We start from the raw sequence: 16803 nt of genomic DNA, 5'->3' as shown, positions 1-16803 counted from the left end.
TTCCAGTTTTCAGCAAACCCATCCCGCGCATCACTGGGTCTGACATCATGATATTGATCATGTAAAGTCCTTTACATGATATGTAAAGGACTGTCTATTCTTGCATTTAATGTTAACAATAGAAAGGTCCCAAAACCCACCCAATCATAAGTGTCTTATACTGGCTTTAGAAGCAATAAACAGAGGAACCTGCGGTGTCTGAGCCAGACGTTCTCGCTGTAGTTGATCTGTACAGAGTTTGGCACAAATCCTAGATGCTCTACCTACCCACTTCCTATCCCAGAGGACTAGGCTGCACATTATGCAGCAATAGCTTGTAATAACCTACTGTCATAAGTGAAGTCGATGTCAAATAGTCATGTGCCACAATTCATATTCTTTTTGGCACTTTCCTGGACAACTGGGTTCCTCCTAATATATAACCCTTCTTTCCAATTTGACCTTTTCATTTTCTCTCTCTCTCTCTCGCTCTCTCGTTTTTCATGGCTTTCCCACTGCATCCCTGTTTCTAGCCACAGACACTAACCCTCCTCCCCTCGCGCTCACTTAAGGGGTGATAGCATTGTGATGTGTGTGAGGTTTTTAAACGCTCTGAATGAACACTCTCATTCAGCTGCTCAGGTACTGAAATAATCCAACATTTGCACTGCGCACATTCTTACACGTGTGCAGAGACGGAGCTTGGTTAAGTCCAGCAACACTGACAAAGCTTAGCTTTGACAAACACGACAGTCCACAGTAGGACTGGCCTCAAGATGGAAATATCAAAAACAAGACACTCTCATATTCTCTATTTTTAATCAGGTTTTGGCCTTTGAATCTGGTTCGGAGGAACCCCAGCAAATCAAAGTTAAACATTCATAAAATGAAGAGAAAATTCAAAACGCTACAACTATTCCTTCCAAGAGAAAAGCATACTGTAAACGATTGAATGAGCCTTTAGAATCTACTCTGTACACATCTACGCTATCTGATGTTTTGTCCATTTTTCACCAGATCTATGGGGTTCTTTAGAGGAGTTTTCCTTCCAGTAACGGGGAGCCTCAGGATAGCGCATTAACTTACATATCGTGTACTGTTGTTACCTATTGCTTGAGGAGCCCGTAGATGTTGTTATTGGTCACTAGCTGTTGTTGTTTGCCATCTTTCTCCTACCAGCCTGTTCACGTCCCCGTCTGTCCGTCATTCTCTCCCCCTTTCTCTCTATCTGTCTTCATCCGTCCATCCCTTCCCTTCTCTATGTCTTTTTCTATTAGCTGTGTTTGTCTCTGCCCCGCTCTCCTGCTCTCCTTCCACCCCAAAGGTAGGTTTTCCTCGCCGCTGTTGCAGGATATTCTTGCTGATGGAGAATTGTTGGGTGTAAATTCATTGAAGGAGTGAGGTACTGGACCTGCTCTACTTGTGTCAGAGAACTTTTGTTGTGATTTGGCGCTAAACAAATAGAATTGTGTTTGACTTGACATATATGGGGTTATAAAAATCAAATGGATTGGACTTTCCTTTCCTTCACCAATAAAAGGGTTTGATTGATCTCAGCATGCAAAACCGAGCGGGCATATTTCAATCTGGACAAGTGTTGAATCTCTTCAAGGCATGCCTACGACCAACAGAACAGCCATGCAGCTCAAATACCTCTCTCATGTCAGAATCAGCTAAATATTTATCCATCACTTGAGAAATACATCATTTTTAACACTTAGTCCGTGTCCAAGTTAAAACCCCACAACATCTGGAAAAAGAAAATGAGAAGGAAACTTCAAAAGGAAGGTCGAAAATACTTTAAAGCCGGGTTACGGACAAAGAAATTTATCGAATATCATTGCATTATGACTGCTGTAACCGTTTCATGGCGTTGTCACACACAAATCAGAGCCGAGTTTGAAAAATAATGGAATTACCTTTTAACTTTGAGTCGGGCCAAATCCTATTACGTTCGTATTGACGTTCCAAGACATTATTTTGGAGATGTTGAGGACATAAAGCAGGAGGAAAACAATCTTCTGAAAGGCAAGGATGTTCTGAATTTTGGTCCTTTATATTAGTGAAGCTCCAAGGAGACGATAACACACTTCTCAAAAATGCAGCTTGAAAATGTCTCTTATGGTCTTTCAACATTTTAAACCCCATGTTGTAGGTTAACTTAATTTCAGTTTTAGGGATTGGAAATTAGATTTGATCTCAAGCAACATTCCAATTATAGCTTTACATTAAATTACAACCTTGCTAAACAATAATCTTAATGGCTCTATAAAATTAAAGCTTATTTCATTCAAATCTCTTGAACCAGCCGGCGCAGGCGTCAACTCACAGACTCATAACACACACACACACACACACACACACACACACACACACACACACACACACACACACACACACACACAGAGTAAGACCTTGACTTGTTCTGTCACTTTCCGCTGTGCTGGTTCCAATATTTCCTTTCCCCACATCTTAGCTGTGTCATGTCACTCTCCATACTTTCTCTAATGTCTACTTTCCCTTTTTCTCCTCCTGTAATCATCTGTCCTTTCCCACGTCCTTCCCTCAGATCTCCTCAAGAACATCTGAGCCACATTTTGGCTTTGTCCTAACCACTGCCCCGGTGAATTCCCTGGTGTTTTTGAAGTGAAAGAAGGGAAAGAGAGAGAGAGAGAGAAAAAAAAAGATATTGATTATAAAGTACCCAGCTTAGACGTGGCAGAGCGTATTTAATTTAACCAAACTGAAATCTAAAGGCTAAGTCGATGTTTTTTTCCCCCCCAGCCTCTCTTAAAGAACACAACCTGACAGTGACTGTGGAGAACATTTTCAATTCAGTGCAATTCTCACTTCATCTTTTAAGGAGCAAAACCACTTTCTCTGAAGATGAAGGAAAAGGTCCTATTTATTCCTCTTCCTTTGGAAAAAAAAAAAACGCACCTCACGCATACACTTACTGAGTATTTTTTTAAATTCAATTTACTTGCAGTTATATTAGTAGCAGTCATATTAGTGAGACACTTCAGTCTGAAACATCTAGGATGTATTTCTAATGATATTCATCGTCGTACAGCACAGAAAAGGTTTGTCTCAACAGTTCTTCTGTCTTGAACACTGCTCAGGAAAGGTATCAGGAAGAGGTTTTTTTGTTTGGTTTTTTTACTTTTATGTAAATGACGTGTTGGAAGAAAACAAGACGATAAGGTTTTGTTTGTTTTTTTTCTAAGAGGAGGTAGTTGTAAGTGAGGCAAGGCCAGACAATACAGCCAAAAGAAGAGACAGGCAAACACAAACTGCTGTTAGATATGTCCGTCACTCATTGACATTAACATGAATGTGGATGGTGTGTGTGTGTGTGTGTGTGTGTGTGTGTGTGTGTGTGTGTGTGTGAGTAAGTGAGTGTGTGTGAGTAAGTGAGTGAGAGAGAGAATGACAAATGAAGACTGAGGCAGGACATGGGAGGTGGTAGTTGTCAGACAGACGTAGAAAGGAAAAGAGCAGCCGGTTGTTTCAGTGCAGTTCTGCTCACTTAGCTCTCCTCTTACAGGAAGTCAGAGGGTTTGACACTGCAATGAACTTTTTTACTCACGCAGGTGGATACATACGAGGACTCTGCAATAGAAGATACAGCAAAATATGTTGTTGTTTTTTGCAACGCTAAATTGAAAGTAAAGCTCTTATATATATTTAATACAAAATACTGTGATATATTTGTATTTTCAGATTTACAGTCTGGAGCCCAATAAAAAAATAAAAAAAGCAAAGCAAGCAATTATCATCTTCTATGCAGACTTCCTCTTAAAAAACAACAACCTTTGAGCAGTTTCTGACGCTCAGACCAACTCCATGGCTCGCATCTAGCGGGTCCTCAAAAATAGAGGGTGCTGAGCTCCAAGTCCCTGCTGCAGCTCGTTTCCAACCACCACGAAGTAAGATTACGGACAGCAGGGGACAGCAGCAAATTCTCCACCTGCCCTGCAGATAAACTGAATGTCCAGGCAGCAGCATCCTCCTGCTGCTGTGACTGCAGGTTGAACGCACACTGATCAAACGCGGCCAAGCCAAAGAGACAGCTGGACAAAGTCTTGTTTATAGAGGGTAGCGAGTAAAAACTGAATGTACCGTTCAATGTGGGTCTTTTTTTTTTCCGACTTAGGAAACTCCGCTCATTTTAGTAAAGGTGACTGCTGAGGCTGTCGGCCAAGGCTTCAATTCCAGCCCACCTTTTTCTATCATCCTCTGAGGAAGAGTGCAGATCCTAAAAATGTATTGCTGAATCAGGCCCAAGGTCTTCTCTGTACTCAACCCTTCATTCTCTCTCTGTCATGATTTCTCTCCATTTTCTTTCTTTATCCTCTCTCTTTGCTGCCCTGTTCTCTTCTTCATTGATTCACTCTTTCTGCTCATGATCTATGGTTCCCAGTGTTCTGCCAATGTAAGGGTTCCTGAGAGAAGTAGGCTCGAGCTTTACAGCCTCCTCATTCAATGAGACAAAAATCCCTCAGTGTCCTCTCTCCTCAAATGGATATGGAGGGAGCTAAGTCGTAAGCGTCGGTGGTGTAGCCTCCATGTTGGTGTAATAATAATGAGAGAGGACGCTAACCACACTTCATGTAGTGCTGAGCACTGAGCAGTCGTAGTTATACAAATGCAGACAGAGCTTCGGTAAACTGTTGGAACGTCTAAAACGTCACTGAGGCAAAATAATTGACCAGAACATTGAATCATAGCGGGGGGCTCGATGAATTAATTCATAAAGCCAAGCCAAAATCATACATTTGTACATTTCCCTTCAAACACATTAAGAGTCGACACTCAGGAAGGGCACGAGTAATAATCCCCCAGTTTGAAGAATGACATGATTTACTTGAGGGAGGATAAATTCCTTTAACCTACTATAAATAACTACCAAGGTTTTTAATAACTCGCCGCATGATGAAGGGAAAACAGACGCCATGAGAGTTGATAAAATGTTGCTAAATAAACTATCCAAAGCTATTTCTGGCATGTTTGTTTGATCCAGTCGTCCAAACTTTGATGTAATTAAACTGGCCGGCACTCATGTGCAACCTGACCATTTACGTTGTGAAGAAAAACAAAGAAAAAGTTCCTGAGAGAGAGCAGAGTGATATAATGACTTAAGAAAGGGAAAGATAAGGAGTCCAGCAGCATGCCCGGGGTGATGAAGGCCAAAATGTCCGAAACGCATCAGTGCCTATTTCTGGCTTCTCCACATTTTATTTCTCTCAACTTTGAAGTAGAATTCTGTCTTGCTTCTGATGTCAGACAAGTCCAGCCTCACCTCAGTGCTCTGCAGTTCCACATAGAGTGCTTTTCTTTTTCACCTTTGTTAAACTACAAGAAAAACAGCTTGTGGTTTGAAATAGGCACTCTAAAAAGGGAAACATTGCTGCTGCTTTTACGCCGTATCTACAAGACACACTGGAGTGGGGGAGTTAAGATTCACAGATGAATCACGATGCACGGACAGTCTGCAACAGTAAAGAGCTGGAAAGGAATCGCAATTAAATTGATAAGGCATACGGATTCATGGATCTCAGCCGGTCCCTTCCTAAAAAAAAAGAAAAAAAAAAGTGTCTTCTCTTCCGTAAAGAAACTGCACCAACAGTGCAGATGAAGTTGGGGTTTTGCAAGAAAGATGGTAGACAATGCTGCAAAACATGGAAAAAGCTCAGAAAAATAGAGTCACCAATCTGCTAACCCACATCCAGAGATGCTGTGGACTCACTGTGGGAGGGCAAACAACACCTGCAGCTTCAAGCACAAAAGGTAACATCAAAATGTTCCTCCACCCACGTCCTCCACGCAGTCGAATTCTATCACCAAAACCACAGCATTCTTCATACGGAGCAGAGGATCAGCTCCGGGTTTTTAAAGACAGTTTTTTGTTTTAACAAATTTTCGCTGACCTATAGGTGCGGCTGCTCGTGTCACTGGATTTATTAAATCTATAATATAAATATAGCATTGATGGTTGTTGTATTCGTCCTACGCCACCGTGCTGCCTCATGACAACAGTGATTCACTGGCTTCTTAAAACGTATTCAGATGCACAGACAGTAACATTGAACGTGTAACAAGATGCCGATTGATTCAAACGGGTCTCAGTGAATGATATCCACACTCTTACACTGGAACCCTGGTCCAGATGGTCCGACCACTTAAAATTTGAACATCGGCAGCTAAGACTTTCCAGGTGTCAATGGTCTTTGTATCCTGTGTACAAAAACTCCACCAACCCTGACACACAGTGAAATAAAGGCCAGAGAACAGCAGTGACAGAGGCCTTGTCCTCATCCAGATCCCTCACACAACCACTGAACTGATGTGAACTTGGAGTATTCATTGTCTTCAGACCACCTCTCAAGCAGCAGGTCTGGCCCACTACCTGACAAGCAGAAGGAGGCCTAATTAGACAATGGGTGCCACCAAAAGGCCATCCTGTAAAGCAATGGAATAACTCAATTATGGATAAGGTGTGCCACAGGAAGTCTGGTCGGCATGGCAACACGCTCACAGCATGTGCGGTAGCAGCCGATGTTGACGTCGGTGTTGTGGCCGATCAGCTGATAGGAGCTCATCTCTCCGGTTACAGAGACTGCGAGGGACTTGAGCTGCGTGCATTAATTGATTTATGAGTTGAGGACATGAAAGCTGAGCTTTAGACAAGTTCGGGTGCCTTTTTGACATTGATGTGACAATTACCTTCACTGCCCATTCTCTTTTAAGGAATGTAACATTTACAGTTGCCTGTCACACTTTTTTCAGACACAAAGTCACGACCATTATACTTATATATACTGCTGACACGACAGTGGGCAAAGGGTAAAGTGCTGAGTGTATAGAAAAGGTCTGCACAGAATTTCTAACCCTACACTTTTATTTTGAGGAACATGCATTTCCCACTGTGCAGTCCAGTGGTGGTCCAGCATTGCTGCTCGACAGCACTGACAAGGTTCTAACCACACTAGTTTTATCAAATACTTTGAACTGGTTGAAAGTATAGGCCAGGACTTGTCATTAAGAAAGAGGCAAGGTGGTGAAGCCAGAACAGTTTTCAACGACTGTGTAACATTTGGCTGTTCCCACAAGTCACACTTCCTATGACCAGAAGTTTATTTCCAACACAGAAACGCACTTGAAAGGGACCTGCGTACCTTGCAACGTCAGTGCGTATGGCAGCTCTGTGTGGCAGGCTGGTATTAAACTCAAACTTTAAAATACAGCTGATCCGTAACACTACATAAACATGTGAACTGACCCAGCGATCAAGTGCCACACCGTTTCATGTGTAAGTCAGCTGCTCTGTATTTACTAAGAAATGACAATTAGGATAGGATTCTATTTGAACCTGTAGATAAAAGATACTATATTTGACATAAAGTCAGCCAACAGCTGAGCCAGAACAGGCTAGAGGATGTAAACTGCCCCTTCATCCACACACACACACACACACACACACACACACACACACACACACACACACCAGCATGCCTCTGGCATTCATCAGATTTATTACAGCATTAAGTTGCTTGAATGTTGTAAATTCTAAGGAAATACATGTTAATGTATTTTTTTTTTAAATAAAAACACTTTCCATTTTTCTAGTTTAACCATCAAAGATCTGTTCTCTTTGAGTTCAACAGAAACATCGTGGATCAGTGAGGAGAGTGACCAGAGCTCTTAGTACAGGTGACTCGTGGGAACATGATCCCAGCCTCCTGGGAGAGACTGCCGCCTGTGACCACTCTCAATAATTCATGGGAGCAGAAACCACTCATGATTATGCCAGGGTCCTCAAGTCGTCAAGGCAACCGCGGACCTTCCTGCCCACACAAGCAACCACAAACCCACACACACACACACACTATAATATAATTATTTATATATATATATATATATATATATATATATATATATATATATATATATATATATATATATATATATAAATAATTTATTTATATATACATATAAATAATTATATACTGTATATATATATAAATAATTATATATATAATTATATACATATATAATAAAAATAAAATAACACTATAATATATATATACACATACATACCCACACATATATACACATACACATATATACACACATGTGTGTATATATGTACTTCTATACATACATAATTCATATATACACACACATATACGTTCATATGTCTGAGTGTGTGTGTGTGTGTGTGTGTGCGTGTGCAAGTGAGTGAGTGAGTGAGTGTGTGTGTGTAATTTGGACTGCTCGATTAATACTGCTGTAAAAACTGAAGAGAGCAAAACATTCCAAAACACAACTGTCTGGGTGTCATGTACTGATGCCCTGAGCTTATTCCAAAAGGCTGAGCAGTTCATTTGCTACATATTCAGCCCATGGACCCAACACACACTTGCGCATGCCATGCTTGCCATCTCAGAGGCCCTATTAGGACAAAATGTCACAAAAATGTCACCCACAAATGTCACAGCCTGATCATACATACTGATCAGAATACTATCTTTAGAGAGGATGCTTTTTTTGAGGGTTTCCAAATGCATTTTGATGACTTAAGTTGTTGGCAATGTAAGAAACATCTGAATTATGACATTTGACATCAGATTTTTCATAAACACTCTCAGTCTTTGAAGAAAACCCTTCATAGCGCTGCTTCACATTCATGTACACACACCTGTGGTACCTTTGGAATCAACATACATTAAAATATCAAACATTTGATGCTGCAAACCACTACAAATTGCTTAAGTTGCTTCGACTCACAAACCTGGTGTAATATATAAAATTATACACACGAACACGCACACAGCATACGAACAAACGACATCAGTGACAGGCTTGCATGTGATGCCTCATTAGCATCATCGTCTGTTAGCATTCAGTCACACTCAAGATTTAGGAGCGTGTAGAGAGAAAGAATGAAAAACATGGCAATAACAAGTGTGAGGAAAACTGTGTGAGAGAGAGAGAGAGAGAGGGAGAGAGAGAGAGAGAGAGGGAGAGGGAGCGAGCGAGAGAGAGAGAGAGATTATGAATCATTTAGGTCAGTGTAGGTGTCGTGTATTTCTGTAGGACTGGGTGAACAGACTGATACAGACACCCCAGTGGCTTTGAAACCTGCTTTCTTCAAGGAGAAAAATGACGTAAAGAAGTATGTACAAATGTGCGTTTTTGAGTGTACTGTATGAATCCCCTGTGAAAAATTAAAGCACAGAAATATAAATACACAAATATACATACAGACACACAACATAAATTAATACATTTTACATTTCAAGGAAAATGCATCTGATGAAAAAGTGACAATAAACTGCCCCAGAAATTATATCACTGAATGATTTTATTGTCAAGGGCAGCACGGTGGTGCAGTGGTCAGCACTGTGGCCTCACAGAAAGAAGGTTCCGGGTTCAAGTCCCGGCTCGGGCGCGGGATCTTTCTGTGTGAGTCTCCATGTTCTCCCTGTTCCTGTGTGGGTTCTCTCTGGTACTCCAGCTTCCTCCCACAGTCCAAAGACATGCAATTGGGGACGAGGTTGATTGATACTCTAAATTGACTGTAGGTGTGACTGTGAGTGTGAATGGTTGTCTGTCTCTATGTGTTGGCCCTGTGATGGACTGGTGACCTGTCCAGGGTGAACCCCGCCTCTCGCCCGTAGATGCTGGGATAGGCTCCACCCCCCCCCCCCCGCGACCCTTACTTGTAAGGAATAAGCGGAAGATGACGATGGATGGATTTTATTGTCATTGTACTGGTGTAATGATAATATTGCATAATAGCAAAATAATGCCAGCACAGCCTTCAAAGAGCAACAAACCTAATTCTGAAGAACATACAGAGTAAGGCTAGTTTGAAAGTGTGACAAATTAATTGCCAAGAATAAATAGAACTTTCAACAAATTAATCACGAGGGCAACGTGAGAGACGCTCGTAGGTGAACAAACACCAGTTAACGCAACAGTCAACGTATTCAGGTCAGCAAAATTAATGAAGTCGCTGTCTTCTTACGCTGAGACTGGACTAAGTGTAAAGTTGTTATTGTTATCATATGTGTTGATAAGGTGGAAAGAAAGAACAAATTTAATAGTAAATCTAATCAAACAGATGGATTGTATTGGATTCTATGCAGCCCATTTTTTAAGCCCAGCAACAACTTGCAGAATCACAAATGTCACTCGGGTCTTTTCTTTGGTCCGGTGACCAATGTGACTGAAGGGAGAGCTCGGGGCAGTGAGGCCAATGAAACTATGTAAATATGATGGGGAGGAAAACACGCACACACACACACACACACACACACACACACACACACACACGCAGGCACACACACACACACACACACACACACACACAAAACAGTTGATGTCCATTACTGAGATGCAGCTAAGAGGCTGAGCATGCCAGCTAGTAACCTGACCTGCACCAAGAATGAGGCTCTACCATTCCCCGTAGAGACTTCAGCTCTAAGTAGTTTTGGCATCAGCAGAGTACTGACAGCGACGATGTAAGCACCTCAGTCTACATGATGATACTGAGTAGGGTTCTAACAATTCATGTATCAACATGTCAACCATACAGCAAATGATCCTGATGCACTTTCACACCTCTCACACGTCAGCAACCTCTCCAGCATTACTCGTGTGTGTCATGAACATGGAAGTCGTTTAGGCTAACGCTATCTGCACTGTCCTGTCATAATCGATGTATTAATTATGCAGTGACAGAATTTTTACTCCGTAGGACCACTGCTTTTCACATTTACAAATGAAAAGCAACAAAAAAATTTGCAGTTGGAGTTCATAAAAATGTAAGGTTGACACAACACAATGAGTGGAATTTCATTCCTGAGTCCGGTATGCCACTGAATGTACTGCAGCAATGTTTGAGGTCCCACTAACTCATTTAATAAAAAATCTGATGCAGGATGGCACCTTGAGAAAACCTGCCATTAACATGCTAAATAGAGTGACACATGAATGAGTCTTAAAACCTGCAAATACGCAGACATTGTTGAAGGTCCAGCTCCCTTGCCTCAAAAATCAGGCTTTTTAAAAGGGTTTCTGTTTTATGGCCCAAAATAAGTTCTCTGGTTGACAAAAAAAAAAACACAACAGACTTCAAAGTCCTTTGTCTGTAGTGTATTTTGTTCAAACCATAACGTTAGGGTTTGCACAACTTCGTTTCTGCATGAAAAAAAAAAAAATCATAAAAGTGGTGTTCATTCGTGGAGATTATGTTGTAAGTTTGAAACTTTTCCTTACCACAGACCTTATTTTCTGCAATAGAACAAAATGCAATGTTAAAATCCCAGTGGCTTTTGGTTGAGGGGACCCATGGTGATGCCAACATCCGGACTGGCCAATAAAAACACATCATCCCTGTGTTGCTTTGTATGGATCAGCAGGTCCCCTCACATTGCTATGAACCATGTCGATGCAATAAGCCATTTTCATCTGTTGTAGATCGGGCAAACCTGTCACTGAATTTCACTGATGTTTTTGAGTGACTGTACTGACAGCTGCACAAACACACCGAGGGAAAAGATCAAATCCTTGTCAAAGTTAATAACCGCAAATGACAGTCTGCGTAGTCACACCAGCTCTGATGAGTTCATTCATCCACCGGAAGGAGGACGTGCTAACAGATGGGAGAGTACGCCAGAGCAACTTTGCGCCGTCTTTGTTGTGCAGCACATTATCTCTGACAAAGACACTTGGCTTTGTCTCTAGTGAGCATAGCAGTGTGATTCAAACACATTATGTGACTCAGAGTGAGAGCGCTGCACCTGATGCCTCTCTAGACACACAGTGTGGCCAAGGCATAGCGACATTAATCAGGCTGCTTTAGTGCTGCTGTTGCTGTTGTGTTATTTGAAGAAAAAAAAAAAAAAGAAGAATACCCCGATGAGAAAAAATCACTCAAATGTCCCAAAAATAAGGAGAGATGTGATAATCCAATGAAAACAGTATGCAATGTTTTCAAGACAGATGGAAACAATAGCATATCAAGATTTTTTTTCAATCCAGTGTTGGCAAATCACTCCCATGATGCCATGGTTTCAAAGCCAAAATTTTGGGGTAGGATCAGCCCAAAGCAACAATGAACCTACGAAATGGGCTCTTCATCTTTAGCGGAAACTCTTACAGCACTCAGAGCCAAACAACTCTGGACAAAAAAATGTCCAAAATGCTCTGGAAAATGTGTCCACAACAACATTAGCAAAACACTGGAGTCCTATTTTACAGCTCAACTTCTAGCCTAGCTCACCTGCAGCATCTGGCTTCACAGAGAAAAAAAATTCTAATGACCAGCTGGTACAAGCAAACCGGTTCATTTTCCCACATGAAGTCAATATTGAGGGGAAGTGGCAAAAAAAAAAAAAAAAAAAAACTCACAAGGAGATAACCAAAATTAACTGGCAGCTGTGCCATTGTTAATGACATTGCCTAATTTGCAGAGGAAATGACTTATTCAGCTAAGACAGTTGGTGAAACAAAAGCAGAAGAGCTTTGAGGAATATTTCAGGAGTGAAGCACAGACTGGTGCATCTACAGAGTTGGAGTGAGCTGTTACAAGTTAGTATTTTTACTGTTTTATCACTCGCTGACAGGCTGTACTGTCTGTAAAAATGCAATCCAAAGCCTGGAGAAAAGAAAGAAGAAACATTGTTGGAGAACAATGGCAGCAGTAAAGCCAATTGTGCCATGAAATTAAATCCAGGAAGTCAGCCATCCAGAAGGGTACATTTTTTGACAGCCTGACCAGAGATTACAGGGCAGGTTCAGGATGACCTTCCACTTCCCACCCTACCTGGTTTCAGACAAAATACTCAATTTGCTCATCATTATCCCCCTTCATACCTTGCGGTGTGAGAGTTCAGGCACAAACAAACTGAGCCACCAGCAGTAACGGTTTATAACAGTAAAGACATGAGCAGGAAAATTGGTCTCTGTCTTTAGGACAAATGTATGTTAAGCACTTACTGCATCTGATTTAGTGCAACATTACTCTAGTTTACTGCTGGTAGAGGCACGCCACTGGGCCACTAGTTCAGACAGTATTCTTCATCCCTTCCATTCTTAATGTGTTGCCTTTTTTTCTTTTGCTTCATAACACAACTTCTTATCTCTCTAGCTCGGAGTAACCTACATGCTGAAAATGGTAACATTTGGATCATGCAATAAAGATGGACCCGGGTCTTCCTCGGACTCCATCTCTTTTCACAGTCACAGTCAGTACATACAGAATGCAAATATACTCTCAACTTGTTTTGCTACAGATCTTGTCAGCATCAGCAAATACTGAATATTGAGCAACTCAGATATAAAATATCAGCAAATTGGTTACTGACAAAAAAATCCAATATGATGCATCCTTATTGTAACTTCATGAATATGTTCAGAACATTTGCAATCGCAAAGGGACATTCTTACATATTTGCCCATCAGTCATAAAAAAAAAAAATTCACATGTTAAGCATGACTTATTGTAATGCTAGCTTGCAAGGCAGCACACTGTCTTCATCGTTGCAGCTAACGATTAAGACTGCCTAACAGAAACACAAATAAATCAGTGTTTTGTCTCCTCCAGCAGAATGGAAGCTCTGCTGTACCCTCCTCTTTATATTTTCATTGAATGCGTACTATTTTCAACGGATGTATTCGACTCCATAGTTAACACTTACAACAGCTCATGTTCAAGTTTTGCCAGTTTAAGAACCAATTGATGTTATCAATATCCAAAGATTGCTCAAGAGCTGCAGCCACATTCCGCATGTTTAAGATCAAAGCACTTGCAGTCTCTAGTTTTACCTCCTGCCACCTACTATTACATCACAATACGTAGCAGCAGACGACAAGAAAGGTTCAGAGAGTTATGACACTGAGGGCAACAAAGAAAAGAGACAAAGCAAAGTGAGAGCTGAGGGAGGACAATGTGGAAATGGAGTAGGGAAGATGTGGGGAAATGGAAGACTTCTAGAATGTGATAATGATAATAATAACAATAATAATAATACCAGCCACAATCAATATTTGTTCATCTTGTTCATTGCACCTCAGCACAAAGAACAAGGCAGATATTGAAGAGCGGGGCATCTGATTGGCTCAGGAATAGGGGAAATGGTCAGCGAGTTATGATTCAATGAAAAGCCTCTTTATATTCCTCCAACTTTCTCCCTTCTTACTGTAATGCGAGCAGGGATATTTTAACCGGATAACCTGTAGCATCTGGATGAAATCGAATGCCTGCCTCTCCACAGGGAACACTGTGGCATGCCAAACTTGCAAATCATGTGGATATGTGGCTGCAGGACTTGAATGACTGTCGGTAGATGCCAAGATGTTCCTGTGCGGTGTGTCTATGTGCAAAAACTGACTGCAGGCTTTCAACTTTGGTGAGAGAGCTCTGCTAACAAAGGGGGAAGTCCGATAGATGATTAAAAAATCAGTTTTTGAGGATGAGAGCAGCAAGAACAAACAATGATGCTTTTGAAAAAAGCTGATTGAGTATTAAAGTGACAGCACGCTGCCTTGAGGCTTTTAACAACCCATTACAGATCGGATTAACAGCTCACTTTGGCGAGGGTCTCACATTGTTGTTTGTGGCCTCATTAGATCCCTTTCTAAGGAGAAAACAGCCTTTAAGAAGGTACTGCCTTTGTTACACCAACACAAGTTATGTGAATGCTCTGACCGTCGAAAACACACTCAGTAATGAGTGGTGCGGGTTTACTCATTAAAGCAGAATAGCTTTTAGATTACATTACACTGCTCACTTTGTTTGGTAAAACTTAACGACACTATTTCTGAAACTTTAACAGGCACTTGGGTTGAGTGGAAATTTGTATTTGGGGAATGATTTTCAGTCACAAATATTTTACTTAAAAAAAATGTAAAAAAATATATATATATATGTAAGATAAGTGAAACTGGACCCCAGCACAATGAGCACAATGTGGTAAAATGGTCGTAGAACGGGGTAACACTGGTGTTCCTTGCCGAGAGGAGGGGTTGGCATCTTTATTGGAACCTTGTGATGCTAGCGAGGAACGGTCCCGCTCCTTACCTCCACGCTGAACGGCTGCTCCTCTCCGTTCACGGCACATAAAATCCACAGCAACAACTGCACGCATAACGTCCCCATACAGCAGCTATCAAAACATCTCCGACTGCGGACCGCCAATAAAACCATAGTGAGCCCCGCTGTCGCTGCCTTTGGTCTCGGTTCAGTTTTATTTACAGACTGAGCAAACGAACGGACAACGGGAGTAAATCCTAGACGTTTGGCAGCAACATCACGGATGTCTCGCTGTCTCTTCTGCGGTGCCCGAACCAGAACAGAGGGGAAAGGGGGGAGAACACTCTCGCTTGGGTCTCAGGAGGAGCTTATCCCCGGGGATAGACTCGTTGTTAACGCCCGTCAGCAGCCTCCCAGTCCCGCCGTCCCCGGGTCAGTCCTCGAGTGCACCAACCGTTCTTCCAAGAGGACGCCTCCAGCCCGTTTCCAGCACCGCGCGGCATAGCTGCTCGTTTTCAATCGCGTTTCCCACCTATTGCGCATGCGCGGACTGGCACGCGCGCCCCCCTCCATCCCACCCAGTTTGTGACGGAAATACTAACGGGTCAGTCAGTACAATAGGTCATGTTAGCTCTCGGTACGTGGAGTTTTTCATGGGGCAACAGCTCTGTTTTCACATCTGGAACAAGTCAAACACAAATTTGCTAACAACGTAAAGACCGGAATAATAAATCTTTATTTCACCTGTGCAACCCCATTTAAGTTTTAGTGGCTGATTTAATTTTACAATGAACGGTATACATGTCTAAAATGTTAGGAGAATTCGGGTGCGTGTCAGTTTGGCAGCTTTAGTTTATAGTCTTACCGTGCCTGCACCAGGACTAAGCCTGTACCAGAAAGCCAGCTCCTCTCTTTTCTTCCAACTCCTCCTCTCAATTAAATATACTTGTGTTTTCTCATGTTAAAAATACAAGTGACTTAAAAGTATTGCTGTATATAAATGTGTGTTTTATCAAAAAAAATCGTTTTCTTTTGTATGATATTATACTGATATATTTTATTAATCTCGAACAATCAAAAGCTTACAAATCAGTATCTGTGTAATTACCTTGACTGCATTGACTTCATTAAACTTTCATTGCCACTAGAGGGCAATAATAGGCTCAGTGTTCAGTTTAGTTTCCAGCAGGTGATGATGAAGATGATAATGATGATGCTGATGATGATGTTTTCATTGCCATGGATTAATTGAAGTCACCCACATTGTAATTTTACAGGATTTCATCCATGTCTCTTCTTTGTCCTCTCTCTTCAGAGTTAAGGACGCTGTTCACTTGCAGTTTTATGCAACATGAATTAAGAGGAGAAAACATGTGACACGGAGTGGCTAACGAGGTATACGTTGAATTGTGGCACCTCCATAACACACTGAACAAAGCAGAATCTAATTTTTTCATTAATCTCTAATCTCCTCAGCTAATAGAGGAGGGTCAGGTGTAATGAGCCAGATCAATGATTTTCCACTTAGACTAACACCGACAGATGAGGAACGTGGGTGTGTGTGTGTGTGTGTGTGTGTGTGTGTGTGTGTGTGTGTGTGTGCGCGAGAGAGAGAGAGAGAGAGAGACACAGAGAGAGTGCTTATGAATATGCAAGCTAAAACCTCATCAGTGGCGTAATGGCTTACCTAACTTCACTGTGACACGCATGCACGCGCACACACACACACACACACACACACACACTGCTCTGAGGTAGATAACAATGAAATGGAAAACTCC

General features: G+C 41.6%; 1 protein-coding gene across 2 annotated transcripts in view; it reads right to left on the bottom strand.

Annotated features, from left to right (window-relative positions):
• The window catches only part of mmp16a (matrix metallopeptidase 16a (membrane-inserted)), a 77146-nt gene extending 61612 nt beyond the window's left edge, over nt 1-15534 (bottom strand). For both annotated transcript variants that reach the window (XM_086190716.1, XM_086190717.1), the window contains exon 1: nt 15071-15534. In XM_086190716.1, the coding sequence (XP_086046842.1) occupies nt 15071-15196 (126 nt within the window). In that variant the 5' untranslated portion in view covers nt 15197-15534. The remainder of the gene's footprint in view (nt 1-15070) is intronic.
• Nucleotides 15535-16803: the final 1269 nt, after the last annotated feature.

Source organism: Aulostomus chinensis, chromosome 21, assembly GCF_037954235.1.
Source record: "Aulostomus chinensis isolate RoL2024-O1b breed Wild chromosome 21, RoL_Achi_v1.0, whole genome shotgun sequence".
Taxonomy (NCBI): domain Eukaryota; kingdom Metazoa; phylum Chordata; class Actinopteri; order Syngnathiformes; family Aulostomidae; genus Aulostomus; species Aulostomus chinensis.
The sequence above is the reverse complement of the archived record's forward strand: the minus strand, read 5'-3'. Positions and strand labels throughout refer to the sequence as shown.